This window comes from Coregonus clupeaformis, unplaced genomic scaffold (genome assembly GCF_020615455.1).
Source record: "Coregonus clupeaformis isolate EN_2021a unplaced genomic scaffold, ASM2061545v1 scaf0092, whole genome shotgun sequence".
Taxonomy (NCBI): domain Eukaryota; kingdom Metazoa; phylum Chordata; class Actinopteri; order Salmoniformes; family Salmonidae; genus Coregonus; species Coregonus clupeaformis.
Genome location: NW_025533547.1, coordinates 200,852 through 228,794, shown reverse-complemented (window position 1 = coordinate 228,794; position 27,943 = coordinate 200,852). Strand labels below are relative to the sequence as shown.

The 27,943-nt window shown below is 43.1% G+C and overlaps 1 protein-coding gene across 1 annotated transcript in view; it reads right to left on the bottom strand.

The window, feature by feature from the left end:
* Positions 1-5,804: 5,804 nt before the first annotated feature.
* LOC121533038 (Nance-Horan syndrome protein-like) overlaps positions 5,805-27,943 on the bottom strand; it is an 87,335-nt gene continuing 65,196 nt past the window's right edge. Inside the window, exons 7-11 of the mRNA XM_045213232.1 lie at positions 16,198-18,410; positions 13,618-15,768; positions 13,236-13,398; positions 12,896-13,004; positions 5,805-6,708 (exon numbers count right to left, since the gene is read on the bottom strand). Of these exons, the coding sequence (XP_045069167.1) occupies positions 6,129-6,708; positions 12,896-13,004; positions 13,236-13,398; positions 13,618-15,768; positions 16,198-18,410 (5,216 nt within the window). The 3' untranslated portion in view covers positions 5,805-6,128. The remainder of the gene's footprint in view (positions 6,709-12,895; positions 13,005-13,235; positions 13,399-13,617; positions 15,769-16,197; positions 18,411-27,943) is intronic.

Below are 27,943 nucleotides of genomic sequence, written 5' to 3'. Positions count from 1 at the left end.
TTCCATCATTTATTTTCACTATTTTTAATGCTGTTTAAAAAAGGTCTAAGAGAGAATATGAACAGTCCAGATATTTATCTACAGTCCACACTAAGCTGCTCTCCAGCCATTGATATGGATATTTAGCTCAGTCCACACTAAGCTGCTCTCCAGCCATTGATATGGATATTTAGCTACAGTCCACACTAAGCTGCTCTCCAGCCATTGATATGGATATTTAGCTACAGTCCACACTAAGCTGCTCTCCGGCCATTGATATGGATATTTATCTACAGTCCACACTAAGCTGCTCTCCGGCCATTGATATGGATATTTAGCTCAGTCCACACTAAGCTGCTCTCCAGCCATTGATATGGATATTTATCTACAGTCCACACTAAGCTGCTCTCCAGCCATTGATATGGATATTTAGCTACAGTCCACACTAAGCTGCTCTCCGGCCATTGATATGGATATTTAGCTCAGTCCACACTAAGCTGCTCTCCAGCCATTGATATGGATATTTATCTACAGTCCACACTAAGCTGCTCTCCAGCCATTGATATGGATATTTAGCTCAGTCCACACTAAGCTGCTCTCCAGCCATTGATATGGATATTTATCTACAGTCCACACTAAGCTGCTCTCCAGCCATTGATATGGATATTTAGCTACAGTCCACACTAAGCTGCTCTCCGGCCATTGATATGGATATTTATCTACAGTCCACACTAAGCTGCTCTCCAGCCATTGATATGGATATTTATCTACAGTCCACACTAAGCTGCTCTCCAGCCATTGATATGGATATTTATGTAATATAGAATACTAGGCTCTTCACCACTTCTCTGCTGCTCTTCCTTGCAGTCCTCAAATTCATCTTTGAGCATTTGATATTTTGATTATTCAAATATTTCCTAGTTTGTTTAGTAGAAATCTACAAAATCTTTGTCTAATTGCAAAGGTATTCACAGAATACAAGTGGTTATTATATTGGTCGATTTATCCACAGGTATTAATATACCTAAATATACAGTACCAGTCAAAAGTTTGGACACACCTACCTCATTCCAGGGTTTTTCTTTATTTTTACTATTTTCTACATTGTAGAATAATAGTGAAGACATCAAAACTATGAAATAACACATATGGAATCATGTAGTAACACAAAAAGTGTTAAACAAATCAAATATACAGTGGGGAAAAAAAGTATTTAGTCATTTACCAATTGTGCAAGTTCTCCCACTTAAAAAGATGAGAGAGGCCTGTAATTTTCATCATAGGTACACGTCAACTATGACAGACAAATTGAGAAAAAAAAATCCAGAAAATCACATTGTAGGATTTTTAATGAATTTATTTGCAAATTATGGTGGAAAATAAATATTTGGTCACCTACAAACAAGCAAGATTTCTGGCTCTCACAGACTTGTAACTTATTCTTTAAGAGGCTCCTCTGTCCTCCACTCGTTACCTGTATTAATGGCACCTGTTTGAACTTGTTATCAGTATAAAAGACACCTGTCCACAACCTCAAACAGTCACACTCCAAACTCCACTATGGCCAAGACCAAAGAGCTGTCAAAGGACACCAGAAACAAAATTGTAGACCTGCACCAGGCTGGGAAGACTGAATCTGCAATAGGTAAGCAGCTTGGTTTGAAGAAATCAACTGTGGGAGCAATTATTAGGAAATGGAAGACATACAAGACCACTGATAATCTCCCTCGATCTGGGGCTCCACGCAAGATCTCACCCCGTGGGGTCAAAATGATCACAAGAACGGTGAGCAAAAATCCCAGAACCACACGGGGGGACCTAGTGAATGACCTGCAGAGAGCTGGGACCAAAGTAACAAAGCCTACCATCAGTAACACACTACGCCGCCAGGGACTCAAATCCTGCAGTGCCAGACGTGTCCCCCTGCTTAAGCCAGTACATGTCCAGGCCCGTCTGAAGTTTGCTAGAGTGCATTTGGATGATCCAGAAGAGGATTGGGAGAATGTCATATGGTCAGATGAAACCAAAATAGAACTTTTTGGTAAAAACTCAACTCGTCGTGTTTGGAGGACAAAGAATGCTGAGTTGCATCCAAAGAACACCATACCTACTGTGAAGCATGGGGGTGGAAACATCATGCTTTGGGGCTGTTTTTCTGCAAAGGGACCAGGACGACTGATCCGTGTAAAGGAAAGAATGAATGGGGCCATGTATCGTGAGATTTTGAGTGAAAACCTCCTTCCATCAGCAAGGGCATTGAAGATGAAACGTGGTTGGGTCTTTCAGCATGACAATGATCCCAAACACACCGCCGAGCAACGAAGGAGTGGCTTCGTAAGAAGCATTTCAAGGTCCTGGAGTGGCCTAGCCAGTCTCCAGATCTCAACCCCATAGAAAATCTTTGGAGGGAGTTGAAAGTCCGTGTTGCCCAGCGACAGCCCCAAAACATCACTGCTCTAGAGGAGATCTGCATGGAGGAATGGGCCAAAATACCAGCAACAGTGTGTGAAAACCTTGTGAAGACTTACAGAAAACGTTTGACCTGTGTCATTGCCAACAAAGGGTATATAACAAAGTATTGAGAAACTTTTGTTATTTACCAAATACTTATTTTCCACCATAATTTGCAAATAAATTCATTAAAAATCCTACAATGTGATTTTCTGGATATTTTTTTCTCATTTTGTCTGTCATAGTTGACGTGTACCTATGGTGAAAATTACAGGCCTCTCTCATCTTTTTAAGTGGGAGAACTTGCACAATTGGTGGCTGACTAAATACTTTTTTTCCCCACTGTATTTGAGATTCTTCAAATAGCCACCCTTTGCCTTGATGACAGCTTTGCACACTCTTGGCATTCTCTCAACCAGCTTCATGAGGTAGTCACCTGGAATGCATTTGAATTAACAGGTGTGCCTTGTTAAAAGTTAATTTGTGGAATTTCTTTCCTTCTTAATGCGTTTGAGCCAATCAGTTGTGTTATGACAAGGTAGGGGTGGTATACAGAAGATAGCCCTATTTGGTAAAAGACCAAGTCCATATTTTGGCAAGAACAGCAAAGAGAAATGACAGTCCATCATTACTTTAAGACATGAAGGTCAGTCAATCCGGAACATTTCAAGAACTTTGAATGCTTCTTCAAGTGCAGTCGCAAAAACCATCAAGCGCTATGATGAAACTGGCTCTCATGAGGATCGTCACAGGAAAGGAAGACCCAGAGTTACCTCTGCTGCAGAGGATAAGTTCATTAGAGTTAACTGCACCTCAGATTTCAGCCCCAATAAATGCTTCACAGAGTTCAAGTAACAGACACATCTCAACATCAACTATTCAGAGGAGACTGCGTGAATCAGGCCTTCATGGTCGAATTGCTGCAAAGAAACCACTACTAAAGGACACCAATAATAAGAAGAGACTTGCTTGGACCTAGAAACACGAGCAATGGACATTAGACCGGTGGAAATCTGTCCTTTGGTCTGATGAGTCCAAATGTGAGACTTTTTGTTCGAACTGCCGTGTCTTTGTGAGACGCAGAGTAGGTGAACGGATGATCTCTGCAAGTTTGGTTCCCACCGTGAAGCATAGAGGTGGTGTTATGGTGTGGGGGTGCTTTGCTGGTGACACTGTCTGTGATTTATTTAGAATTCAATGCACACTTAACCAGCATGGCTACCACAGCATTCTGCAGCGATATGCCATCCCATCTGGTTTGGGCTTAGTGGGACTATCATTTGTTTTTCAACAGGACAATGATCCAAAACACACCTCCTCCAGGCTGTGTAAGGGCTATTTGACCAAGAAGGAGATTGATGGAGTGCTGCATCAGATGACCTGGCCTCCACAATCCCCCGACCTCAACCCAATTGAGATGGTTTGGGATGAGTCGGACCGCAGAGTGAAGAAAAATCAGCCAACAAGTGCTCAGCATATGTGGGAACTCCTTCAAGACTGTTGGAAAAGCATTCCTCATGAAGCTGGTTGAGAGAATGCCAAGAGTGTGCAAAGCTTTCATCAAGGCAAAGGGTGGCTCCTTTGAAGAATCTCAAATATAAAATATATTTTGATTTGTTTAACACTTTTTTGGTTACTTTATGATTCCATATATGTTATTTCATAGTTTTGATGTCTTTACTATTATTCTACAATGTAGAAAATAGTAAAAATAAAGAAAAACCCTTGTATGAGTAGGTGTGTCCAAACTTTTGACTGGTACTGTATATATACTGTATATATATATATATATATATTTCTCATTATTTAAGTGATAATGCCCGAAAAGCCGGTGTTTGGAGGATATATTGGCATGGGTGTTGTTAAGCCCGAGACGAAGTCGTGTTACCAACATATTCAAATAATGATTTACATATTATAAATAAAAACGTTATTTAGATGAATTTATTCATACTATTTCATCCTTCCACAAGATATAGTCCCGACACAAATCTAGGGTTGCTACCCAAGCCGGCTGGTCGTTCGTTCTATCGGTTCGGTTGCCAGAGAAGTATTTTTGTTCTGTATCTATGGACGTGACCCAGTCGTTCGTTCTAAATGTTCTATTGCCATACTGGCTGGCAAAGTTCTTATCCCTTGCTTTCTAGCTAGCCAACTAGGGCTATCTTACAGTCACGTCAAACAGTGCAACCCTGATAACAACAAAGTAGCTGCATTTGCATTTTTTAAAGCTGTATTCTAGTGACATTTATTTGGATACATCCATAACAATGAGCTTATGATGCGTGATTTCACCTGGCATAGAAAATGTGCTCTCTCGTCAGGACACTGTTGTTCAGAGGAGCTAGCCAACAACACAGCTAACACAATCACTTCAAAGTGAAGCTGGAAAGACTGCAAACTAGCTGCACTTCGTTTCGTTTGACCTGTTTTCTATTGATAGTTCTTTGTATATATCCATAAAAATGATGCTGATTCATGATTTCGACTGGCTGAGAAAAGCTGCCTGCCTGTCGGTCTCGTCCCGACACATTCATTACTATGGGACAGCTGGAGGTGGAATTTGAATATTGAAACAATGTTGCAAATGTCGGAGAGACAGACAGCAAGGTTTATACAAATCTCCTCTGTTAAAAATGAAATGTTAGTTCAAAAGAAATGTGAGATAATGTCTAGATGCTTTTTATAGTGGAGATCAAGTTTATAAATTGCCTGGCTGGGCTGATGAGACAGTGGATTGGGCAGCCAGATGGAACAGAGTAAATAGGCATTTTAACATCATAGATTTAGCCGGTGGTAACTTGTGGAATAGACAACGGCTGGAATGCGGTTTAAACCAATCAGCATTCAGGATTAGACCAACCCGTTGTATAAATAAATATATTCTCTATACTTGGCATTTTCCAAATATCGTATTATTGAGTAATTAAGATTGAGTGCAAAGGATGTGTTGAATAATAACCTACAGTTATTAGGAAGAGAAGACTCCCGTTAAGATTGTCCCAATGTGCCTGTTGTAGAAGATACAGTATTACAACTGCTTTCCCTTCTTAATCCACTGACTGGACACCTGCCTCTAGGCCCTGAACACAGTCCAGTAGGTGTGTTTTATCAGTTCATAGTCCTGTCAGTTTAACAATGGAACATACATTCTGTGGCGCTACAACACAAGGTTGCCTTGGGGCGCAGGTAGCTCAGTGGGTAAGAGCGTTGTGCCAGTAACCGAAAGGTCGCTGGTTCTAATCCCCGAGCAGACTAGGTGAAAAATCTGTCAATGTGCCCTTGAGCAAGGCACTTAACCCTAATTGCTCCTGTATGTCGCTCTGGATAAAAGCGTCTGCTAAATTACAAAAAATATATATATATAACACAGTACATATTCCTCATTCCTTTTCTAAGTCTTCAATAAAAAAAAGTGTTTATTTCATGAGGAAATCATTACACAAGTAAATGTTGTGTTTGTAGCTACAGGATAATATAAAAGGTTGTTTCATTCACATTTCTGTTTCATTAGTGTCTGTATTCTTACAAAAAGGTCAAAACCCTACTAATACATACTGTATTACAAACAGTTTACCACAGTTCAAATGTCATAAGTCATTGTGGTCCAGTTGCTCTGTCTATTATCTACCCTAATCTAAAACCTTAATCTGTACCTCTGTCTGTGTTAATTGTCTGGTAGTGTTAGGTGCTGTCTGTTAGGAGGAGCCCTGTGAGGAGGGGTTCCTATCTGAGTTCTCCGTCTCGCCCTCTGAGATGGCCTGCATGGGGGCAGGGTGGTGTCTGCTGCGGATGCTGTAGTGGCTGCTGGTGGCTGGTGGAGGGATGCGTGAGCGGCTCTGTCTGAAGGAGGCTGCAGGGGACAGGCCTTTAGGAGACAAGTCCTCTGTGAAGGGGCTGGGGAGCTGCTCTGCGCATGGTGGGGGGGAGAGGGGCTCCTCCAGCGTGGGCAGGTGGTCTCCAGGGGACTTGTGGCCGATGGGGCTCTTCAGGATCTCTGTGGCCGACATGCGGTAGCTGGAGTCTGACCGGCTGCCTTTCTTCAGGAGCAGTAGTTTGAACTCCTCGTTGGAGGTGGAGGACTTCTTCAGGCTGCGGTAGATGGGTCCCGAGGCCTTCTGGGGGCCAGTGGGGGTGATGGGGGTCAGTGGGGTGCTAGGAGAGGTCACGGGAGAGGTCAAAGGATTGCCAGGTGGCGTGCTCCCAGACGCAGCACACAGATGGCTCCGGGCACTCAACTCTCCAGAGTCCTTCCTGCCCAGAACTTTCCTCTTGGATCTATGGAGGACAATGGAACAGTGGTTAGGGTTATAGATAACAGAACAGTAGTTAGGGTTATAGATAACAGAACAGTAGTTAGGGTTATAGATAACAGAACAGTAGTTAGGGTTATAGATAACAGAACAGTAGTTAGGGTTATAGATAACAGAACAGTAGTTAGGGTTATAGATAACATAACAGTAGTTAGGGTTATAGATAACAGAACAGTAGTTAGGGTTATAGATAACAGAACAGTAGTTAGGGTTATAGATAACAGAACAGTAGTTAGGGTTATAGATAACAGAACAGTAGTTAGGGTTATAGATAACAGAACAGTAGTTAGGGTTATAGATATCAGAACAGTAGTTAGGGTTATAGATAACAGAACAGTAGTTAGGGTTATAGATAACAGAACAGTAGTTAGGGTTATAGATAACAGAACAGTAGTTAGGGTTATAGATAACAGAACAGTAGTTAGGGTTATAGATAACAGAACAGTGGTTAGGGTTATAGATAACAGAACAGTAGTTAGGGTTATAGATAACAGAACAGTAGTTAGGGTTATAGATAACAGAACAGTAGTTAGGGATATAGATAACAGAACAGTAGTTAGGGTTATAGATAACAGAACAGTAGTTAGGGTTATAGATAACAGAACAGTAGTTAGGGTTATAGATAACAGAACAGTAGTTAGGGTTATAGATAACAGAACAGTAGTTAGGGTTATAGATAACAGAACAGTAGTTAGGGTTATAGATAACAGAACAGTAGTTAGGGTTATAGATAACAGAACAGTAGTTAGGGTTATAGATAACAGAACAGTAGTTAGGGTTATAGATAACAGAACAGTAGTTAGGGTTATAGATAACATAACATTAGTTAAGGTTATAGATAACAGAACAGTAGTTAGGGTTATAGATAACAGAACAGTAGTTAGGGTTATAGATAACAGAACAGTAGTTAGGGTTATAGATAACAGAACAGTAGTTAGGGTTATAGATAACAGAACAGTAGTTAGGGTTATAGATAACAGAACAGTAGTTAGGGTTATAGATAACAGAACAGTAGTTAGGGTTATAGATAACAGAACAGTAGTTAGGGTTATAGATAACAGAACAGTAGTTAGGGTTATAGATAACAGAACAGTAGTTAGGGTTATAGTTAACAGAACAGTAGTTAGGGCTATAGATAACAGAACAGTAGTTAGGGTTATAGATAACAGAACAGTAGTTAGGGTTATAGATAACAGAACAGTAGTTAGGGTTATAGATAACAGAACAGTAGTTAGGGTTATAGATAACAGAACAGCAGTTAGGGTTATAGATAACAGAACAGTAGTTAGGGTTATAGATAACAGAACAGTAGTTAGGGTTATAGATAACAGAACAGTAGTTAGGGTTATAGATAACAGAACAGTAGTTAGGGTTATAGATAACAGAACATTAGTTAGGGTTATAGATAACAGAACAGTGGTTAGGGTTATAGATATCACAACAGTAGTTAGGGTTATAGATAACAGAACAGTAGTTAGGGTTATAGATAACAGAACAGTAGTTAGGGTTATAGATAACAGAACAGTAGTTAGGGTTATAGATAACAGAACAGTAGTTAGGGATATAGATAACAGAACAGTAGTTAGGGTTATAGATAACAGAACAGTAGTTAGGGTTATAGATAACAGAACAGTAGTTAGGGTTATAGATAACAGAACAGTAGTTAGGGTTATAGATAACAGAACAGTAGTTAGGGTTATAGATAACAGAACAGTAGTTAGGGTTATAGATAACAGAACAGTAGTTAGGGTTATAGATAACAGAACAGTGGTTAGGGTTATAGATAACAGAACAGTAGTTAGGGTTATAGATAACAGAACAGTAGTTAGGGTTATAGATAACAGAACAGTAGTTAGGGTTATAGATAACAGAACAGTAGTTAGGGTTATAGATAACAGAACAGTGGTTAGGGTTATAGATAACAGAACAGTGGTTAGGGTTATAGATAACAGAACAGTGGTTAGGGTTATAGATAACAGAACAGTGGTTAGGGTTATAGATAACAGAACAGTAGTTAGGGTTATAGATAACAGAACAGTAGTTAGGGTTATAGATAACAGAACAGTAGTTAGGGTTATAGATAACAGAACAGTAGTTAGGGTTATAGATAACAGAACAGTAGTTAGGGTTATAGATAACAGAACAGTAGTTAGGGTTATAGATAACAGAACAGTAGTTAGGGTTATAGATAACAGAACAGTGGTTAGGGTTATAGATAACAGAACAGTAGTTAGGGTTATAGATAACAGAACAGTAGTTAGGGTTATAGATAACAGAACAGTAGTTAGGGTTATAGATAACAGAACAGTAGTTAGGGTTATAGATAACAGAACAGTAGTTAGGGTTATAGATAACAGAACAGTAGTTAGGGTTATAGATAACAGAACAGTGGTTAGGGTTATAGATAACAGAACAGTGGTTAGGGTTATAGATAACAGAACAGTAGTTAGGGTTATAGATAACAGAACAGTAGTTAGGGTTATAGATAACAGAACAGTAGTTAGGGTTATAGATAACAGAACAGTAGTTAGGGTTATAGATAACAGAACAGTAGTTAGGGTTATAGATAACAGAACAGTAGTTAGGGTTATAGATAACAGAACAGTAGTTAGGGTTATAGATAGCAGAACAGTAGTTAGGGTTATAGATGACAGAACAGTGGTTAGGGTTATAGATAACAGAACAGTAGTTAGGATTATAGATATCAGAACAGTAGTTAGGGTTATAGATAACAGAACAGTAGTTAGGGTTATAGATAACAGAACAGTAGTTAGGGTTATAGATAACAGAACAGTAGTTAGGGTTATAGATAACAGAACAGTAGTTAGGGTTATAGATAACAGAACAGTAGTTAGGGTTATAGATAACAGAACAGTAGTTAGGGTTATAGATAACAGAACAGTAGTTAGGGTTATAGATAACAGAACAGTAGTTAGGGTTATAGATAACAGAACAGTAGTTAGGGTTATAGATAACAGAACAGTAGTTAGGGTTATAGATAACAGAACAGTAGTTAGGGTTATAGATAACAGAACAGTAGTTAGGGTTATAGATAACAGAACAGTAGTTAGGGTTATAGATAACAGAACAGTAGTTAGGGTTATAGATAACAGAACAGTAGTTAGGGTTATAGATAACAGAACAGTAGTTAGGGTTATAGATAACAGAACAGTAGTTAGGGTTATAGATAACAGAACAGTAGTTAGGGTTATAGATAACAGAACAGTAGTTAGGGTTATAGATAACAGAACAGTAGTTAGGGATATAGATAACAGAACAGTAGTTAGGGTTATAGATAACAGAACAGTAGTTAGGGTTATAGATAACAGAACAGTAGTTAGGGTTATAGATAACAGAACAGTAGTTAGGGTTATAGATAACAGAACAGTAGTTAGGTTTATAGATAACAGAACAGTGGTTAGGGTTATAGATAACAGAACAGTGGTTAGGGTTATAGATAACAGAACAGTGGTTAGGGTTATAGATAACAGAACAGTAGTTAGGGTTATAGATAACAGAACAGTAGTTAGGGTTATAGATAACAGAACAGTAGTTAGGGTTATAGATAACAGAACAGTAGTTAGGGTTATAGATAACAGAACAGTAGTTAGGGTTATAGATAACAGAACAGTAGTTAGGGTTATAGATAACAGAACAGTAGTTAGGGATATAGATAACAGAACAGTAGTTAGGGTTATAGATAACAGAACAGTAGTTAGGGTTATAGATAACAGAACAGTAGTTAGGGTTATAGATAACAGAACAGTAGTTAGGGTTATAGATAACAGAACAGTAGTTAGGGTTATAGATAACAGAACAGTAGTTAGGGTTATAGATAACAGAACAGTAGTTAGGGTTATAGATAACAGAACAGTAGTTAGGGTTATAGATAACAGAACAGTAGTTAGGGTTATAGATAACAGAACAGTAGTTAGGGTTATAGATAACAGAACAGTAGTTAGGGTTATAGATAACAGAACAGTAGTTAGGGTTATAGATAACAGAACAGTAGTTAGGGTTATAGATAACAGAACAGTAGTTAGGGTTTATAGATAACAGAACAGTAGTTAGGGTTATAGATAACAGAACAGTAGTTAGGGTTATAGATAACAGAACAGTAGTTAGGGTTATAGATAACAGAACAGTAGTTAGGGTTATAGATAACAGAACAGTAGTTAGGGTTATAGATAACAGAACAGTAGTTAGGGTTATAGATACCAGAACAGTAGTTAGGGTTATAGATAACAGAACAGTAGTTAGGGTTATAGATAACAGAACAGTAGTTAGGGTTATAGATAACAGAACAGTAGTTAGGGTTATAGATAACAGAACAGTAGTTAGGGTTATAGATAACAGAACAGTAGTTAGGGATATAGATAACAGAACAGTAGTTAGGGATATAGATAACAGAACAGTAGTTAGGGTTATAGATAACAGAACAGTGGTTAGGGTTATAGATAACAGAACAGTGGTTAGGGTTATAGATAACACAACAGTAGTTAGGGTTATAGATAACAGAACAGTAGTTAGGGTTATAGATAACAGAACAGTAGTTAGGGTTATAGATAACAGAACAGTAGTTAGGGTTATAGATAACAGAACAGTGGTTAGGGTTATAGATAACAGAACAGTAGTTAGGGTTATAGATAACAGAACAGTGGTTAGGGTTATAGATAACAGAACAGTAGTTAGGGTTATAGATAACAGAACAGTAGTTAGGGTTATAGATAACAGAACAGTAGTTAGGGTTATAGATAACAGAACAGTAGTTAGGGTTATAGATAACAGAACAGTAGTTAGGGTTATAGATAACAGAACAGTAGTTAGGGTTATAGATAACAGAACAGTAGTTAGGGTTATAGATACCAGAACAGTAGTTAGGGTTATAGATAACAGAACAGTAGTTAGGGTTATAGATACCAGAACAGTAGTTAGGGTTATAGATAACAGAACAGTAGTTAGGGTTATAGATAACAGAACAGTAGTTAGGGTTATAGATAACAGAACAGTAGTTAGGGTTATAGATAACAGAACAGTAGTTAGGGTTATAGATAACAGAACAGTAGTTAGGGTTATAGATAACAGAACAGTAGTTAGGACTGGGTGTAACAGAACAGTACTTAGGGTTATAGATAACAGAACAGTAGTTAGGGTTATAGATAACAGAACAGTAGTTAGGGTTATAGATAACAGAACAGTAGTTAGGGTTATAGATAACAGAACAGTAGTTAGGGTTATAGATAACAGAACAGTAGTTAGGGTTATAGATAACAGAACAGTAGTTAGGGTTATAGATAACAGAACAGTAGTTAGGGTTATAGATAACAGAACAGTAGTTAGGGTTATAGATAACAGAACAGTAGTTAGGGTTATAGATAACAGAACAGTAGTTAGGACTGGGTGTAACAGAACAGTAGTTAGGACTGGGTGTAACAGAACAGTAGTTAGGGTTATAGATAACAGAACAGTAGTTAGGGTTATAGATAACAGAACAGTAGTTAGGGTTATAGATAACAGAACAGTAGTTAGGGTTATAGATAACAGAACAGTAGTTAGGGTTATAGATAACAGAACAGTAGTTAGGGTTATAGATAACAGAACAGTAGTTAGGGTTATAGATAACAGAACAGTAGTTAGGGTTATAGATAACAGAACAGTAGTTAGGGTTATAGATAACAGAACAGTAGTTAGGGTTATAGATAACAGAACAGTAGTTAGGGTTATAGATAACAGAACAGTAGTTAGGGTTATAGATAACAGAACAGTAGTTAGGGTTATAGATAACAGAACAGTAGTTAGGGTTATAGATAACAGAACAGTAGTTAGGGTTATAGATAACAGAACAGTAGTTAGGGTTATAGATAACAGAACAGTAGTTAGGGTTATAGATAACAGAACAGTAGTTAGGGTTATAGATAACAGAACAGTAGTTAGGGTTATAGATAACAGAACAGTAGTTAGGGTTATAGATAACAGAACAGTAGTTAGGGTTATAGATAACAGAACAGTAGTTAGGGTTATAGATAACAGAACAGTAGTTAGGGTTATAGATTACAGGGTTACATTTGTAAAAGTTAGTGGACTTGTGTTTCTGGCATGTCAAAACAAGATTATTATCTTAGTGATGAATCAAACTACCACCAGAAACCCACCTGTGTATAATGGCAAACAGGTCCTCTGTAGTACGTGCCTTGGTGGGCGACAGGAAGACATCATCTTCAGCCTTGGTCTCCTCACTAGAGTTGTCACTGGGGCTGGACTCTGGAAAACAGACAACTTATGTAGGCTATGTTAAAACAAGACAAGTATGTTAAAACAAGACAAGTATGTTAAAACAAGACAAGTATGTTAAAACAAGACAAGTATGTTAAAACAAGACACCTGATGTGGGCTATGTTAAAACAAGACAAGTATGTTAAAACAAGACACCTGATGTGGGCTATTTCACATTTCTAGTCATTGACAGCAACAGTTGAATGTCTGATACCTCACCTTTACTGCAGTATCCTTGCTCTGTGTCTGGGGTGGTCTCTGTGTCTGGGGTGGTCTCTGTGTCTGGGGTGGTCTCTGTCTCTGGGGTGGTGTCTGTCTCTGGGGTGGTGTCTGTCTCTGGGGTGGTGTCTGTGTCTGGGGTGGTCTCTGTGTCTGGGGCGGTCTCTGTGTCTGGGGCGGTCTCTGTGTCTGGGGCGGTCTCTGTGTCTGGGGTGGTCTCTGTGTCTGGGGTGGTCTCTGTGTCTGGGGTGGTCTCTGTGTCTGGGGTGGTGTCTGTCTCTGGGGTGGTGTCTGTGTCTGGTAGTGTCTCCTGGTCTGGTAGTGTCTCCTGGTCTGGTAGTGTCTCCTGGTCTGGTAGTGTCTCCTGGACTGGTAGTATCACCTGGACTGGTAGTGTCTCCTGGTCTGCCAGTGTCTCCTGGTCTGGTAGTGTCTCCTGGTCTGGTAGTGTCTCCTGGTCTGGTAGTGTCTCCTGGTCTGCTAGTATTTCCTGGTCTGATAGTGTTTCCTGGTCTGATAGTGTCTCCTGGTCTGGTAGTGTCTCCTGGTCTGGTAGTGTCTCCTGGTCTGGTAGTGTCTCCTGGTCTGCCAGTATTTCCTGGTCTGGTAGTGTCTCCTGGTCTGGTAGTGTCTCCTGGTCTGGTAGTGTCTCCTGGTCTGCCAATGTCTCCTGGTCTGATAGTGTCTCCTGGTCTGGTAGTGTCTCCTGGTCTGCCAATGTCTCCTGGTCTGCCAATGTCTCCTGGTCTGATAGTGTCTCCTGGTCTGGTAGTATCACCTGGTCTGGTAGTGTCTCCTGGTCTGCCAGTGTCTCCTGGTCTGGTAGTGTCTCCTGGTCTGGTAGTGTCTCCTGGTCTGCCAATGTCTCCTGGTCTGATAGTGTCTCCTGGTCTGGTAGTATCACCTGGTCTGGTAGTGTCTCCTGGTCTGCCAGTGTCTCCTGGTCTGATAGTGTCTCCTGGTCTGGTAGTGTCTCCTGGTCTGCCAATGTCTCCTGGTCTGATAGTGTCTCCTGGTCTGATAGTGTCACCTGGTCTGATAGTGTCACCTGGTCTGATAGTGTCACCTGGTCTGCCAGTATTTCCTGGTCTGGTAGTGTCTCCTGGTTTGCCAGTGCCTCCTGGTCTGCCAGTGTCTCCTGGTCTGATAGTGTCTCCTGGTCTGGTAGTGTCACCTGGTCTGATAGTGTCTCCTGGTCTGATAGTGTCTCCTGGTCTGCCAGTATTTCCTGGTCTGATAGTGTCTCCTGGTCTGCCAGTGTCTCCTGGTCTGATAGTGTCTCCTGGTCTGGTAGTGTCACCTGGTCTGATAGTGTTTCCTGGTCTGATAGTGTCTCCTGGTCTGCCAGTATTTCCTGGTCTGGTAGTGTCTCCTGGTCTGATAGTGTCTCCTGGTCTGATAGTGTCTCCTGGTCTGGTAGAGTCTCCTGGTCTGCCAATATTTCCTGGTCTGATAGTGTCTCCTGGTCTGGTAGTGTCTCCTGGTCTGGTAGTGTCTCCTGGTCTGGTAGTGTCTCCTGGTCTGGTAGTGTCTCCTGGTCTGCCAATGTCTCCTGGTCTGATAGTGTCTCCTGGTCTGGTAGTGTCTCCTGGTCTGGTAGTGTCTCCTCGTCTGGTAGTGTATCCTGGTCTGGTAGTGTCTCCTGGTCTGGTAGTGTCTCCTGGTCTGCCAGTGTCTCCTGGTCTGATAGTGTCACCTGGTCTGATAGTGTCACCTGGTCTGGTAGTGTCTCCTGGTCTGGTAGTGTCTCCTGGTCTGCCAGTGTCTCCTGGTCTGCCAGTGTCTCCTGGTCTGGTAGTGTCTCCTGGTCTGGTAGTGTCTCCTGGTCTGGTAGTGTCTCCTGGTCTGGTAGTGTCTCCTGGTCTGGTAGTGTCTCCTGGTCTGCCAGTGTCTCCTGGTCTGGTAGTGTCACCTGGTCTGGTAGTGTCTCCTGGTCTGGTAGTGTCTCCTGGTCTGGTAGTGTCTCCTGGTCTGCCAGTGTCTCCTGGTCTGGTAGTGTCTCCTGGTCTGGTAGTGTCTCCTGGTCTGGTAGTGTCTCCTGGTCTGCCAGTGTCTCCTGGTCTGGTAGTGTCTCCTGGTCTGGTAGTGTCTCCTGGTCTGCCAGTGTCTCCTGGTCTGGTAGTGTGTGGTCTGATGAGACTCTGAAGGCGGTGGGACTCCACTGGGGTTCAGCAGGGTGTCTGTCCTGTCTGTACCTCACACTACTGTGACCTGCTGGTTCCCTAGCGACAGGGCTATCACTGGGGGTGAACAGTGACTCACAGTACTGTTGAGAGGGGGGAACCTGGGAGTTGTAGGCTTGAGGCTTCCTGGCCTCAGTGGACCAGCTGTTGGAGGAGGGGCTGATGATGTTCACAGTGGTACACTTGGGTCTGATGGCAATTTCTGGGCCGGGCCGGTCAGGGCTCCCTCCCTGTTTCCCCACAGACCTCAGCTGGACTGAGCGCAGCACGGTGGGGGTGATGGCCATGGGAATACTGCTGGTAGTCTCTGTTGCTGTCCTGGCCGACGCTGATGACTTCTGCTTGTTCTTCTGCAGGAGATAGAGCTGCTTCCTGTGACCTGGGGCCTTATGGTTATTGTTAAGGTTGGTAGGGTTAAGGTTAGTAGGGTTAGGGTTAGGGTTGGTAGGGTTAGGGTTTTGGTTGGTAGGGTTAGGGTTAGGGTTGGCAGAGACTGGAGGAGGCCTGGTAGGGTTAGGGTTGGTAGGGTTAGGGCTGGTAGGGGTAGGGTTAGGGTTGGTAGGGTTAGGGTTGGTAGGGGTAGGGTTAGGGTTGGTAGGGTTAGGGTTAGGGTTGGTAGGGGTTGGGTTAGGGTTGGTAGGGGTTGGGTTAGGGTTGGTAGGGTTAGGGTTGGTAGGGTTAGGGTTGGTAGGGGTAGGGTTAGGGTTAGTAGGGGTAGGGTTAGGGTTGGTAGCGGTTGGGTTAGGGTTGGTAGGGTTAGGGTTGGTAGGGTTAGGGTTGGTAGGGGTTGGGTTAGGGTTGGTAGGGTTAGGGTTGGTAGGGGTAGGGTTGGTAGGGTTAGGGCTGTTAAGGGCACTGAGGTCCAGGTGGCTGGGGGGGATGATTGGCAGCTCCGGATCTCTGGTGGAGGTGACGGACAGAGATGACTTCCTCTCTGGAATCGTAGGCTTCCTTTTCTGATTGATGGGTGACAGGGGTTCGGGGAAGAAGGCTGAGGGGAAGTAGGAGGTGGGGGTTTCTGAGTAGCCACTAGTGGGTGACACTAAGCCGGTCAGCCTCTCTGGAGAGGACATCCTGAAGTCCCCTTCTACTGAGGGCAGTGAGGAGATTCTGAAGTCCCCTTCTACTGAGGGCAGGGAGGAGATTCTGAAGTCCCCTTCTACTGAGGGCAGGGAGGACATCTTGAAGTCCCCTTCTACTGAGGGCAGGGAGGACATCTTGAAGTCTTCTACTGAGGGCAGGGAGGACATCTTGAAGTCTTCTACTGAGTGCAGGGAGGGTGTGGTGGCTCTGGAGCCTGACTGGGAGGCCTGGGGCTCTGAACTCTCCTGAACTCTCCTGCATTCTATAACAGTAGCACCGGTAGCAGTGGATGAGTTGGACAGGGAGCGGTAGGGGTCGGTGTTGGACTTCAAGTCATTCATGAGCCAGAGATCTGAATAGTCTGACTGGACAACTCCCTCATCCTTAAAGGAGTGTGTGTCAGAGTAACCAAACAGGCCGGAGCCAGGCATCTCCTGTCTACCCTCCCCCAGCCAGACCTCTAGACGGTCCAGAGGTTCCTGCTCTAACCCAAACCCCCCCAGGCCCCCCTCCCCTCTCAGAGCAGGGTCAGGGCGGCCCAGGGAGCCCTCCAGGTCCAGCTGTTGTCTCCTCTCTCTGGAGGACATCTCTCTCTGCTGCCCGCTGGGGGTCTTTGGTTCGCTGTCGTCAGGAGCGTTCCCCCCCCCACTGATCTTCCTTAGTGAGGAGCTGCGCCTGGGGGCAGAGGGCTTGGCCTTGGGTTTCCTCAACGTCAGACAGCGTCTCCCCAGAGTCATGTGCTCCTGGCCACAGTCAGAGGCAGAGTAGTTATACATGAAGCTCTTGCTCCCTTTCAGACCACAGTCAAAGTGCATGGAGGTGTAGTAACCCTCAGTGTCTATGGAGTAGTATGATACAGTGTCAGCCTTCTCAGAAGGAGGCTTGTCTGTAGTGAAGCTCTCACAGGTAGCCATGCTGGTAAAGCTTGGGCAGCCCAGACTCCCCTCCCCCTCTCTGGAGCGCTCAGGGCTGAGGTCATGGGGCCTGGGGCTGGGGTGGTCAGGGTGTGAGTAACTCCACTCCCCGTCGCTAGCCGTGCTGACCCCCGCGCCGTCCAGCAGCCGGTCTGCCTGGTACGGGTCCAGGATGAAGAAGGTGGCGGGGTCAACCTTGGCGTTTGGGGCGGTGTTGAGAGACTGCTCCGAGTCACAGTGAGAGAAGCCAGTGAACGGGGGGGAGATGGCTTGAGGGAGGATCTCAGAGGTGTGGGAGGGGCATGTTGAGCTGCTGCCGCTCCAGTTCCCACTAGAAGACTGGTGGTCGTCTTTATGGTCCATCTGACACCCCAGAACTCCCCTGGTGGAGGTAGAGTGGAGCGGACTGGAGAAGGTGTCTGAGCTGGAGGACATCTCACAGCTCCCCATGTCAACCTTCCGGGGGAGGCGGGAGCGGCCCCTCTCCATCCAGGGGCTGCCAGGGTGCTGCTGGTACTTCAGGCTGGCCAGAGGGTGGTCCGGCTGGGCCTGGTCATCGGTACTCTCCTCCCCCTCCTCCTTCAGCTCCCCCGGCCCGGACAGGAAGTCCTCAGTCTTGTAGGGAGACAGCTCCTCTTCCTCCTCATCATCTTCCTCGTCCATCAGTCTCCCCTCCTCCATCGGCAGGCTGCGGAACCGGAGACGCACACCCAGCGAGGAGGAGAACATGGCATCGCGCTCCGAGGCGTCTGGTAACGGGAGAGAGGAGATGTTCCCCGTGGAGACGGACAGGGACGTGGGGATGGAGCTGACCCTGTGCTGACCCCGCTGTGACCGGAGCCTGCGGCGGGACGGAGCACTGACAAGGAAGTCTTCAGTCTGGCAGCCGGAGTCCTTCTTGGTGTTCAGATGGCTGAACAGGTCCTCACTACAGAGGACAGGGTTGCCATAGACGACCACCGTCTGCTCCCTGGCGCCCGGAGACTCATCAGAGTCTGGAGGAAGAGAGACATGAAGACACATAGAGTCATTATTCAAAACAGAGTATAATTATCTTTCACTGAAGAGTTGATTATACAATCAGAGATAAATGAAACGGTATAACATCAAGCTAGACAAAACAGCTTATTATTAGGGGTTCAAGCAGCAAAGCTGCTGCTCCTATTTCAACGTAATTTCCTGTCCTAGAGGCTGCTGCTCCTATTTCAACGTAATTTCCTGTCCTAGAGAGATAATGCACATTTAGGTTCCACCTCTGAAGAATGACAAAGGCTACGAATTAGGTGTGGGTATTTCCAAGTGCAGTTTATAAACGTAATGAACAAATAGGTCCATGACAGCTATCAGTATAGTTAGCTAGCATGCTAACCTTCTCCAGCTAGCTAATGTTATCTGCTGTTGCTGTTTTGTTTTTTACTACACAGTAGTGGCTCTATGACTGGTTCTGGAGCTGGATTTGTCATAAGCATTGATTTAGGGAAAACCTCACCACAGATGGAAACCACTGGCTTATCTCTGACTTCACCACAGATGGAAACCACTGGCTTATCTCTGACTTCACCACAGATGGAAACCACTGCCTTATCTCTGACTTCACCACAGATGGAAACCACTGCCTTATCTCTGACTTCACCACAGATGGAAACCACTGGCTTATCTCTGACTTCACCACAGATGGAAACCACTGGCTTATCTCTGACTTCACCACAGATGGAAACCACTGCCTTATCTCTGACTTCACCACAGATGGAAACCACTGGCTTATCTCTGACTTCACCACAGATGGAAACCACTGGCTTATCTCTGACTTCACCATCTATTGTTATCGCCAAACTTTTGGCATCTTCCATAAATTGTGGCCACAAATCCGCCATTGAAATAGTTTAAAAGAATAACATTGTAATGGACACGGTGCAGCCTTTGTTAGGCTGCTGGCAGGCTGGGGTACAGCAAAGCCAAGTCAGCTCGTGCTGATGGTTCTCACAGGGGAAGTGAAATGATAGGCTACAATGACTTTGCTCATGATCATGCACGCCGCAAATGACACGTAACTACACTACCGGTCAAAAGTTTTAGAATCTGTATTGTTGTCTATCACTTGTTTTCTTTGGCGCAAATAAACAAACCAAATTAATACGTACACTACCGGTCAAAAGTTTGGACACACCTACTCATTCAAGGGTTTTTCTTTATTTGTACTATTTTCTCCATTGTAGAATAATAGTGAAGACATCAAAACTATGAAATAACACATATGGAATCATGTAGTAACCAAAAAAGTGTTAAACAAATCAAAATATATTTTATATTTGAGATTCTTCAAAGTAGCCACCCTTTGCCTTGATGACAGCTTTGCACACTCTTGGCATTCTCTCAACCAGCTTCATGAGGTAGTCACCTGGAATGCATTTCAATTAACAGGTGTGCCTTCTTAAAAGTTAATATGTGGAATTTATTTCCTTCTTAATGTGTTTGAGCCAATCAGTTGTGTTGTGACAAGGTATGGGGGGGTATACAGAAGATAGCCCTATATGGTAAAAGACCAAGTCCATATTATGGCAAGAACAGCTCAAATAAGCAAAGAGAAACGACAGTCCATCATTACGTTAAGACATGAAGGTCAGTCAATATGGAAAATTTCAAGAACTTTGAACGTTTCTTCAACTGCAGTCGCAAAAACCATCAAGCGCTATGATTAAACTGGCTCTCATGAGGACTGCCACAGGAAAGGAAGACCCAGAGTTACCTCTGCTGCAGAGGATAAGTTCATTAGAGTTACCAGCCTCAGAATTTGAAGCCCAAATAAATGCTTCACAGTGTTCAAGTAACAGACACATCTCAACATCAACTGTTCAGAGGACACTGTGTAAATCAGGCCTTCATGGTCGAATTGCTGCAAAGAAACCACTACTAAAGGACACCAATAATAAGAAGAGACTTGCTTGGGCCAAGAAACACGAGCAATGGACATTAGTCCTTTGGTCTGGAGTCCAAATTGGAGATTTCTGGTTCTTTGTGAGACGCGGTGTGGGTGAACGGATGATCTCTGCATGTGTATTTCCCACCGTAAAGCATAGAGGAGGAGGTGTTATGGTGTGGGAGTGCTTTGATGGTGAAACTGTCAGTGTTTTATTTAAAATTCAAGGCACTCTTAGCCAGCATGGCTACCACAGCATTCTGCAGCATTACACCATCCCATCTGGTTTGGGCTTAGTGGGACTATCATTTGTTTTTTTCCTAGGCCGTGTAAGGGCTATTTTACCAAGAAGGAGAGTGATGGAGTGCTGCATCAGATGACCTGGCCTCCACAATCCCCCGACCTCAACCAAATTGAGATGGTTTGGGATGAGTCGGACCCCAGAGTGAAGGAAAAGCAGCCAACAAGTGCTCAGCATATGTGGGAACTCCTTCAAGACTGTACTGTTGGAAAAGCATTCCTCATGAAGCTGGTTGAGAGAATGCCAAGAGTGTGCAAAGCTGTCATCAAGGCAAAGGGTGGCTATTTGAAGAATCTCAAATATAAAATATATTTAGATTTGTTGAACACTTTTTTGGTTACTACATGATTCCATATGTGTTATTTCATCATGTTGATGTCTTCACTGTTATTCTACAATGTAGAAAATAGTACAAATAAAGAAAAAGCCTTGAATGAGTAGGTGTTCTATAACTTTTGACCGGTAGTGTACATATTAATTTTGTTTGTTTTATTTATTTGCGCCAAAGAAAACAAGTGATAGACAACAATATAGATAAAACTTTAAATATATTTTTTTACGGTGTTCAGGTGTGGTTGGAAGCCAAAGGGCTGATATGAAAACCGCATAAAAACTAAATACAATACATAAGTACAAAAATAAAAAAGGTTTGTTAAAACAGACAACAAATCCTCCTAATTATAAATGTATACATTAATTTATCAGTAATCACTCAAAAACAACAACATTTGTATGCATGTGAGAGTTAGGCTATATGGAGGAGATTACTGTGTAGTTTGGTTCATCAGGCTGACCCCCAGTCTTCGCTTGAAGTTATTGAGGGATGATGATGTTTTGGCAATGTGATGTTAAGAATTCTTGGGACCTCTGTATCTGATAGAGAATTGGCTATGAGAGGTGCGGCAGTGGGGAGGGTGAAGGTTATCGCAGTGTCTTGTGTTATATACAGTGGGGGAAAAAAGTATTTAGTCAGCCATCAATGGTCCAAGTTCTCCCACTTAAAAAGATGAGAGAGGCCTGTAATTTTCATCATAGGTACACGTCAACTATGACAGACAAAATGAGAAAAAAATATCCAGAAAATCACATTGTAGGATTTTTAATGAATTTATTTGCAAATTATGGTGGAAAATAAGTATTTGGTCAATAACAAAAGTTTCTCAATACTTTGTTATATACCCTTTGTTGGCAATGACACAGGTCAAACGTTTTCTGTAAGTCTTCACAAGGTTTTCACACACTGTTGCTGGTATTTTGGCCCATTCCTCCATGCAGATCTCCTCTAGAGCAGTGATGTTTTGGGGCTGTCGCTGGGCAACACGGACTTTCAACTCCCTCCAAAGATTTCCTATGGGGTTGAGATCTGGAGACTGGCTAGGCCACTCCAGGACCTTGAAATGCTTCCTACGAAGCCACTCCTTCGTTGCCCGGGCGGTGTGTTTGGGATCATTGTCATGCTGAAAGACCCAGCCACGTTTCATCTTCAGTGCCCTTGCTGATGGAAGGAGGTTTTCACTCAAAATCTCAATATACATGGCCCCATTCATTCTTTCCTTTACACGGATCAGTCATCCTGGTCCCTTTGCAGAAAAACAGCCCCAAAGCATGATGTTTCCACCCCCATGCTTCACAGTAGGTATGGTGTTCTTTGGATGCAACTCAGCATTCTTTGTCCTCCAAACACGACGAGTTGAGTTTTTACCAAAAAGTTATATTTTGGTTTCATCTGACCATATGACATTCTCCCAATCCTCTTCTGGATCATCCAAATGCACTCTAGCAAACTTCAGACGGGCCTGGACATGTACTGGCTTAAGCAGGGGGACACGTCTGGCACTGCAGGATTTGAGTCCCTGGCGGCGTAGTGTGTTACTGATGGTAGGCTTTGTTACTTTGGTCCCAGCTCTCTGCAGGTCATTCAGTAGGTCCCCCCCGTGTGGTTCTGGGATTTTTGCTCACCGTTCTTGCGATCATTTTGACCCCACGGGGTGAGATCTTGCGTGGAGCCCCAGATCGAGGGAGATTATCAGTGGTCTTGTATGTCTTCCATTTCCTAATAATTGCTCCCACAGTTGATTTCTTCAAACCAAGCTGCTTACCTATTGCAGATTCAGTCTTCCCAGCCTGGTGCAGGTCTACAATTTTGTTTCTGGTGTCCTTTGACAGCTCTTTGGTCTTGGCCATAGTGGAGTTTGGAGTGTGACTGTTTGAGGTTGTGGACAGGTGTCTTTTATACTGATAACAAGTTCAAACAGGTGCCATTAATACAGGTAACGAGTGGAGGACAGAGGACCCTCTTAAAGAAGTTGTTACAGGTCTGTGAGAGACATAAATCTTGCTTGTTTGTAGGTGACCAAATACTTATTTTCCACCATAATTTGCAAATAAATTCATTAAAAATCCTACAATGTGATTTTCTGGAAAAAATTCTCAATTTGTCTGTCATAGTTGACGTGTACCTATGATGAAAATTGCAGGCCTCTCTCATCTTTTTAAGTGGGAGAACTTGCACAATTGGTGGCTGACTAAATACTTTTCTTCCCCACTGTAACTATTCAGACCCTTTGCTATGAGACTCGAAATTGAGCTCAGGTGCGTCCTGTTTCCATTGATCATCCTTGAGATGTTTCTACAACTTGATTGGCGTCCACCTGTGGTCAATTCAATTGATTGGACATGATTTGGAAAGGCACACATCTGTTTATATAAGGTCCCACAGTTGACAGTGCATGTCAGAGCAAAATCCAAGCTATGAGGTCAAAGAAATTGTCTGTAGAGCTCCGAGACAGGTTTGTGTCGAGGCACAGATCTGGGGAAGGGTACCAAAAAATGTCTGCAGCATTGAAGGTCCCCAAGAACACATTGGCCTCCATCATTCTTAAATGGAAGAAGTTTGGAACCACCTAAACTCTTCCTAGAGCTGGCTGCCCGGCCAAACTGAGCAATCGGGGGAGAAGGGCCTTGGTCAGGGAGGTGACCAAGAACCTGATGGTCACTCTGACAGAGCTCCAGAGTTCCTCTGTGGAGATGGGAGAACCTTCCAGAAGGACAACCATCTCTGCAGCACTCCACCAATCAGGCCTTTATGGTAGAGTGGCCAGACGGAAACCACTCCTCAGTAAAAGGCACATGACAGACCGCTTGGAGTTTGCCAAAAGGCACTTAAAGACTCTCAGACCATGAGAAACAAGATTCTCTGGTTTGATGAAACCAAGATGGCCTGAATGCCAATTGTCACGTCTGGAGGAAACCTGGCACCATCCCTACGGTGAAGCATGGTGGTGGTAGCATCATGCTGTGTGGATGTTTTTCATCGGCAGGGACTGGGAGACTAGTCAGGATCGAGGGAAAGATAAACGGAGCAAAGTACAGAGAGATCCTTGATGAAAACCTGCTCCAGAGCGCTCAGGACCTCAGACTGGGGCGAAGGTTCACCTTCCAACAGGACAACGACCCTAAGCACACAGCCCAGACAATGCAGGATTGGCTTCGGGAAAAGTCTCTGAATGTCCTTGAGTGGCACAGCCAGAGCCCGGACTTCAACCCGATCTAACATCTCTGGAGAGACCTGAAAATAGCTGTGCAGCGACGCTCCCCATCCAACCTGACAGAATTTGAGAGGATCTGCAGAGAAGAATGGGAGAAACTCCCCAAATACAGGTGTGCCAAGCTTGTAGCGTCATACCCAAGAAGACTCGAGGCTGTAATCACTGCCAAAGGTGCTTCAACAAAGTACTGAGTAAAGGGTCTGAATACTTATGTAAATGTGTACATTTCAGTTTTTTTTATTTTAATACATTTGCAAACAATTCTAAAAAACTTGTTTTGCTTTGTCATTATGGGGTATTGTGTGTAGATTGATGAGGGAAAAAACCCATTTAATCCATTTTAGAATAAGGATGTAACAAAATGTGGAAAAAGCCAAGGGGTCTGAATACTTTCCGAATGCATAGCCACTTATATGTATAATCATGAAAACCGTAATAATGCAATTTAGAAAGTAATATTTCATGATCAACCGTGTCAAACGCTTTGGATAAATCTAAAAAGATGCCAAGAGCGTATTCATTGTTGTTCAGGGCTGTAAAGATTTTATCAACAAGTTGCAAAAGAGTCATATCTGTGGAGTAGTTTTTACGAAAAACAATATTGGTGCTCATATAGAATACAGTGTTGAAACCATATTGGTGCTCATATAGAATACAGTGTTGAAACCATATTGGTGCTCATATAGAATACAGTGTTGAAACCATATTGGTGCTCATATAGAATACAGTGTTGAAACCATATTGGTGCTCATATAGAATACAGTGTTGATTTAAATGGTGCTCATATAGAATACAGTGTTGAAACCATATTGGTGCTCATATAGAATACAGTGTTGAAACCATATTGGTGCTCATATAGAATACAGTGTTGAAACCATATTGGTGCACAAATAGAATACAGTGTTGAAACCATATTGGTGCACAAATAGAATACAGTGTTGAAACCATATTGGTGCTCATATAGAATACAGCGTTGATTTAAATGTTTCAACATTCTCTTACACACATTTTTCCAGGATTTTAGAAAAACATGGTAGTACAGATACTGGGCGATAATTTGTAAAAGATCTGGGATCCCCAGATTTATAGAGGGGTATAACTTTGGCAATTTTCAAATCTTTAGGAACAATACCAGTTTGCATAGATTTGGTGAAGATATACATTAGAGGTTCATTGATTGAGGAAGACACTGATTTCACCAAAGAGGCACCAATCTCATCATAACCTGCTGCTGATACCTTTAAGTTACCAATGACCTCCATCACCTCCATCACCTCCATTACATCAGGAGGATAAAAGGTCTTAGTTTATTTTGTCGTCGTTGGGTGAGGTTGTCTCTCTCTGGCGGGAGGTAAGCTTGGCTCATATGGCTTATATACATAGCTTGGGCTTTGTCGAGTAAAGCTTAAACTATGTATTTAGATTGTAGTTAGGTATTGTAGGTAGTTATCGTGGGTTGTTGTATGTAATTATTACATTTACATCATTTAGCAGACGCTCTTATCCAGGGCGACTTACAAATTGGTGCATTCACCTTATAGCCAGTGGGACAACCACTTTACCAGTGGGATAACCACTTTACGTAAGTATATATATATAAATATATACAGTTGAAGTCGGAAGTTTACATACACCTTAGCCAAATACATTTAAACTAAGTTTTTCACAATTCCTGACATTTAATCCTAGTAAAAATTCCCTGTCTTAGGTTAGTTAGGATCACCACTTTATTTTAAGAATGTCAGAATAATAGTAGAGAGAATGATTTATTTCAGCTTTTATTTATTTCATCACATTTCCAGTGGGTCAGAAGTTTACATACACTCAATTAGTATTTGGTAGCATTGCCTTTAAATGGTTTAACTTGGGTCAAACGTTTCTGGTATCCTTCCACAATTTCCACAATAAGTTGGGTGAATTTTGGCCCATTCCTCCTGACAGAGCTGGTGTAACTGAGTCAGGTTTGTAGGCCTCCTTGCTCGCACACGCTTTTTCAGTTCTGCCCACAAATGTTCTTTAGGATTGAGGTCAGGGCTTTGTGATGGCCACTCCAATACCTTGACTTTGTTGTTCTTAAGCCATTTTGCCACAACTTTGGAAGTATGCTTGGGGTCATTGTCCATTTGGAAGACCCATTTGCGACCAAGCTTTAACTTCCTGACTGATGTATTGAGATGTTGCTTCAATATATCCAGATAATTTTCCTTCCTCATGATGCCATCTATTTTGTGAAGTGCACCAGTCCCTCCTATAGCAAAGCACCCCCACAGCATGATGCTGCCACCCCCGTGCTTCACGGTTTGGATGGTGTTCTTCGGCTTGCAAGTTACCCCCTTTTCCTCCAAACATAACGATGGTCATTATGGCCAAACAGTTATATTTTTGTTTCATCAGACCAGAGGACATTTCTCCAAAAAGTATGATCTTTGTGCCCATGTGCAGTTGCAAACCGTAGTCTGGCTTTTTTATGGCGGTTTTGGAGCAGTGGCTTCTTCCTTGCTGAGCGGCCTTTCAGGTTATGTCGATATAGGACTCGTTTTACTGTGGATATAGATACTTTTGTATCCGTTTCCTCCAGCCTCTTCACAAGGTCCTTTGCTGCTGTTCTGGGATTGATTTGCACTTTTCGCACCAAAGTACGTTCATCTCTAGGAGACAGAACGCGTCTCCTTCCTGAGCGGTATGACGGCTGTGTGGTCCCATGGGGTTTATACTTGCGTACTATTGTTTGTACAGATGAACATGGTACCTTCAGGCATTTGGAAATTGCTCCCAAGGATGAACCAGACTTGTGGAGGTCTACAATGTTTTTACTGAGGTCTTGGCTGATTTCTTGTGATTTTCCCATGATGTCAAGCAAAGAGGCACTGAGTTTGAAGGTAGGCCTTGAAATACAACCACAGGTACACCTCCAATTGACTCAAATGATGTCAATTAGCCTATCAGAAGCTTCTAAAGCCATGACATCATTTTCTGGAATTTTCCAAGCTGTTTAAAGGCACAGTCAACTTAGAGTATGTAAACTTCTGATCCGCTGGAATTGTGATACAGTTAATTATAAGTGAAATGATCTGTCTGTAAACAATTGTTGGAAAAATTACTTGTGTCATGCACAAAGTAGATGTCCTAACCGACTTGCCAAAACTATAGTTTGTTAACAAGAAATGTGTGGAGTGGTTGAAAAACGAATTTTAATGACTCCAACCTAAGTGTATGTAAACTTCCGACTTCAACTGTACCCACATACTGTGCCTTCTATGTCTTACATTTTACATTTACATAATTTAGCAGACGCTCTTATCCAGAGCGACTTACAAATTGGTGCATTCAACTTATGATAGCAAGTGGGACAACCACTTTTTTCTTCTTTTTTTATGGGGGGGTGGGGGGGGGGGGGGTAGAAGGATGACTTTATACTATCCCAGGTATTCCTTAAAGAGGTAGGGTTTCAAGTGTCTCCGGAAGGTGGTCAGTAACTCCGCTGTCCTGGCGTCGTGGGGGAGCTTGTTCCACCATTGGGGTGCCAGAGCAGCGAATAGCTTTGACTGGGCTGAGCGGGAACTGGGCTGAGTGGGAACTGGGCTGAGTGGGAACTGGGCTGAGCGGGAACTGGGCTGAGTGGGAACTGGGCTGAGCGGGAACTGGGCTGAGCGGGATCTGGGCTGAGCGGGAACTGGGCTGAGCGGTATCTGGGCTGAGTGGGAACTGGGCTGAGCGGGAACTGGGCTGAGCGGGAACTGGGCTGAGCGGGAACTGGGCTGA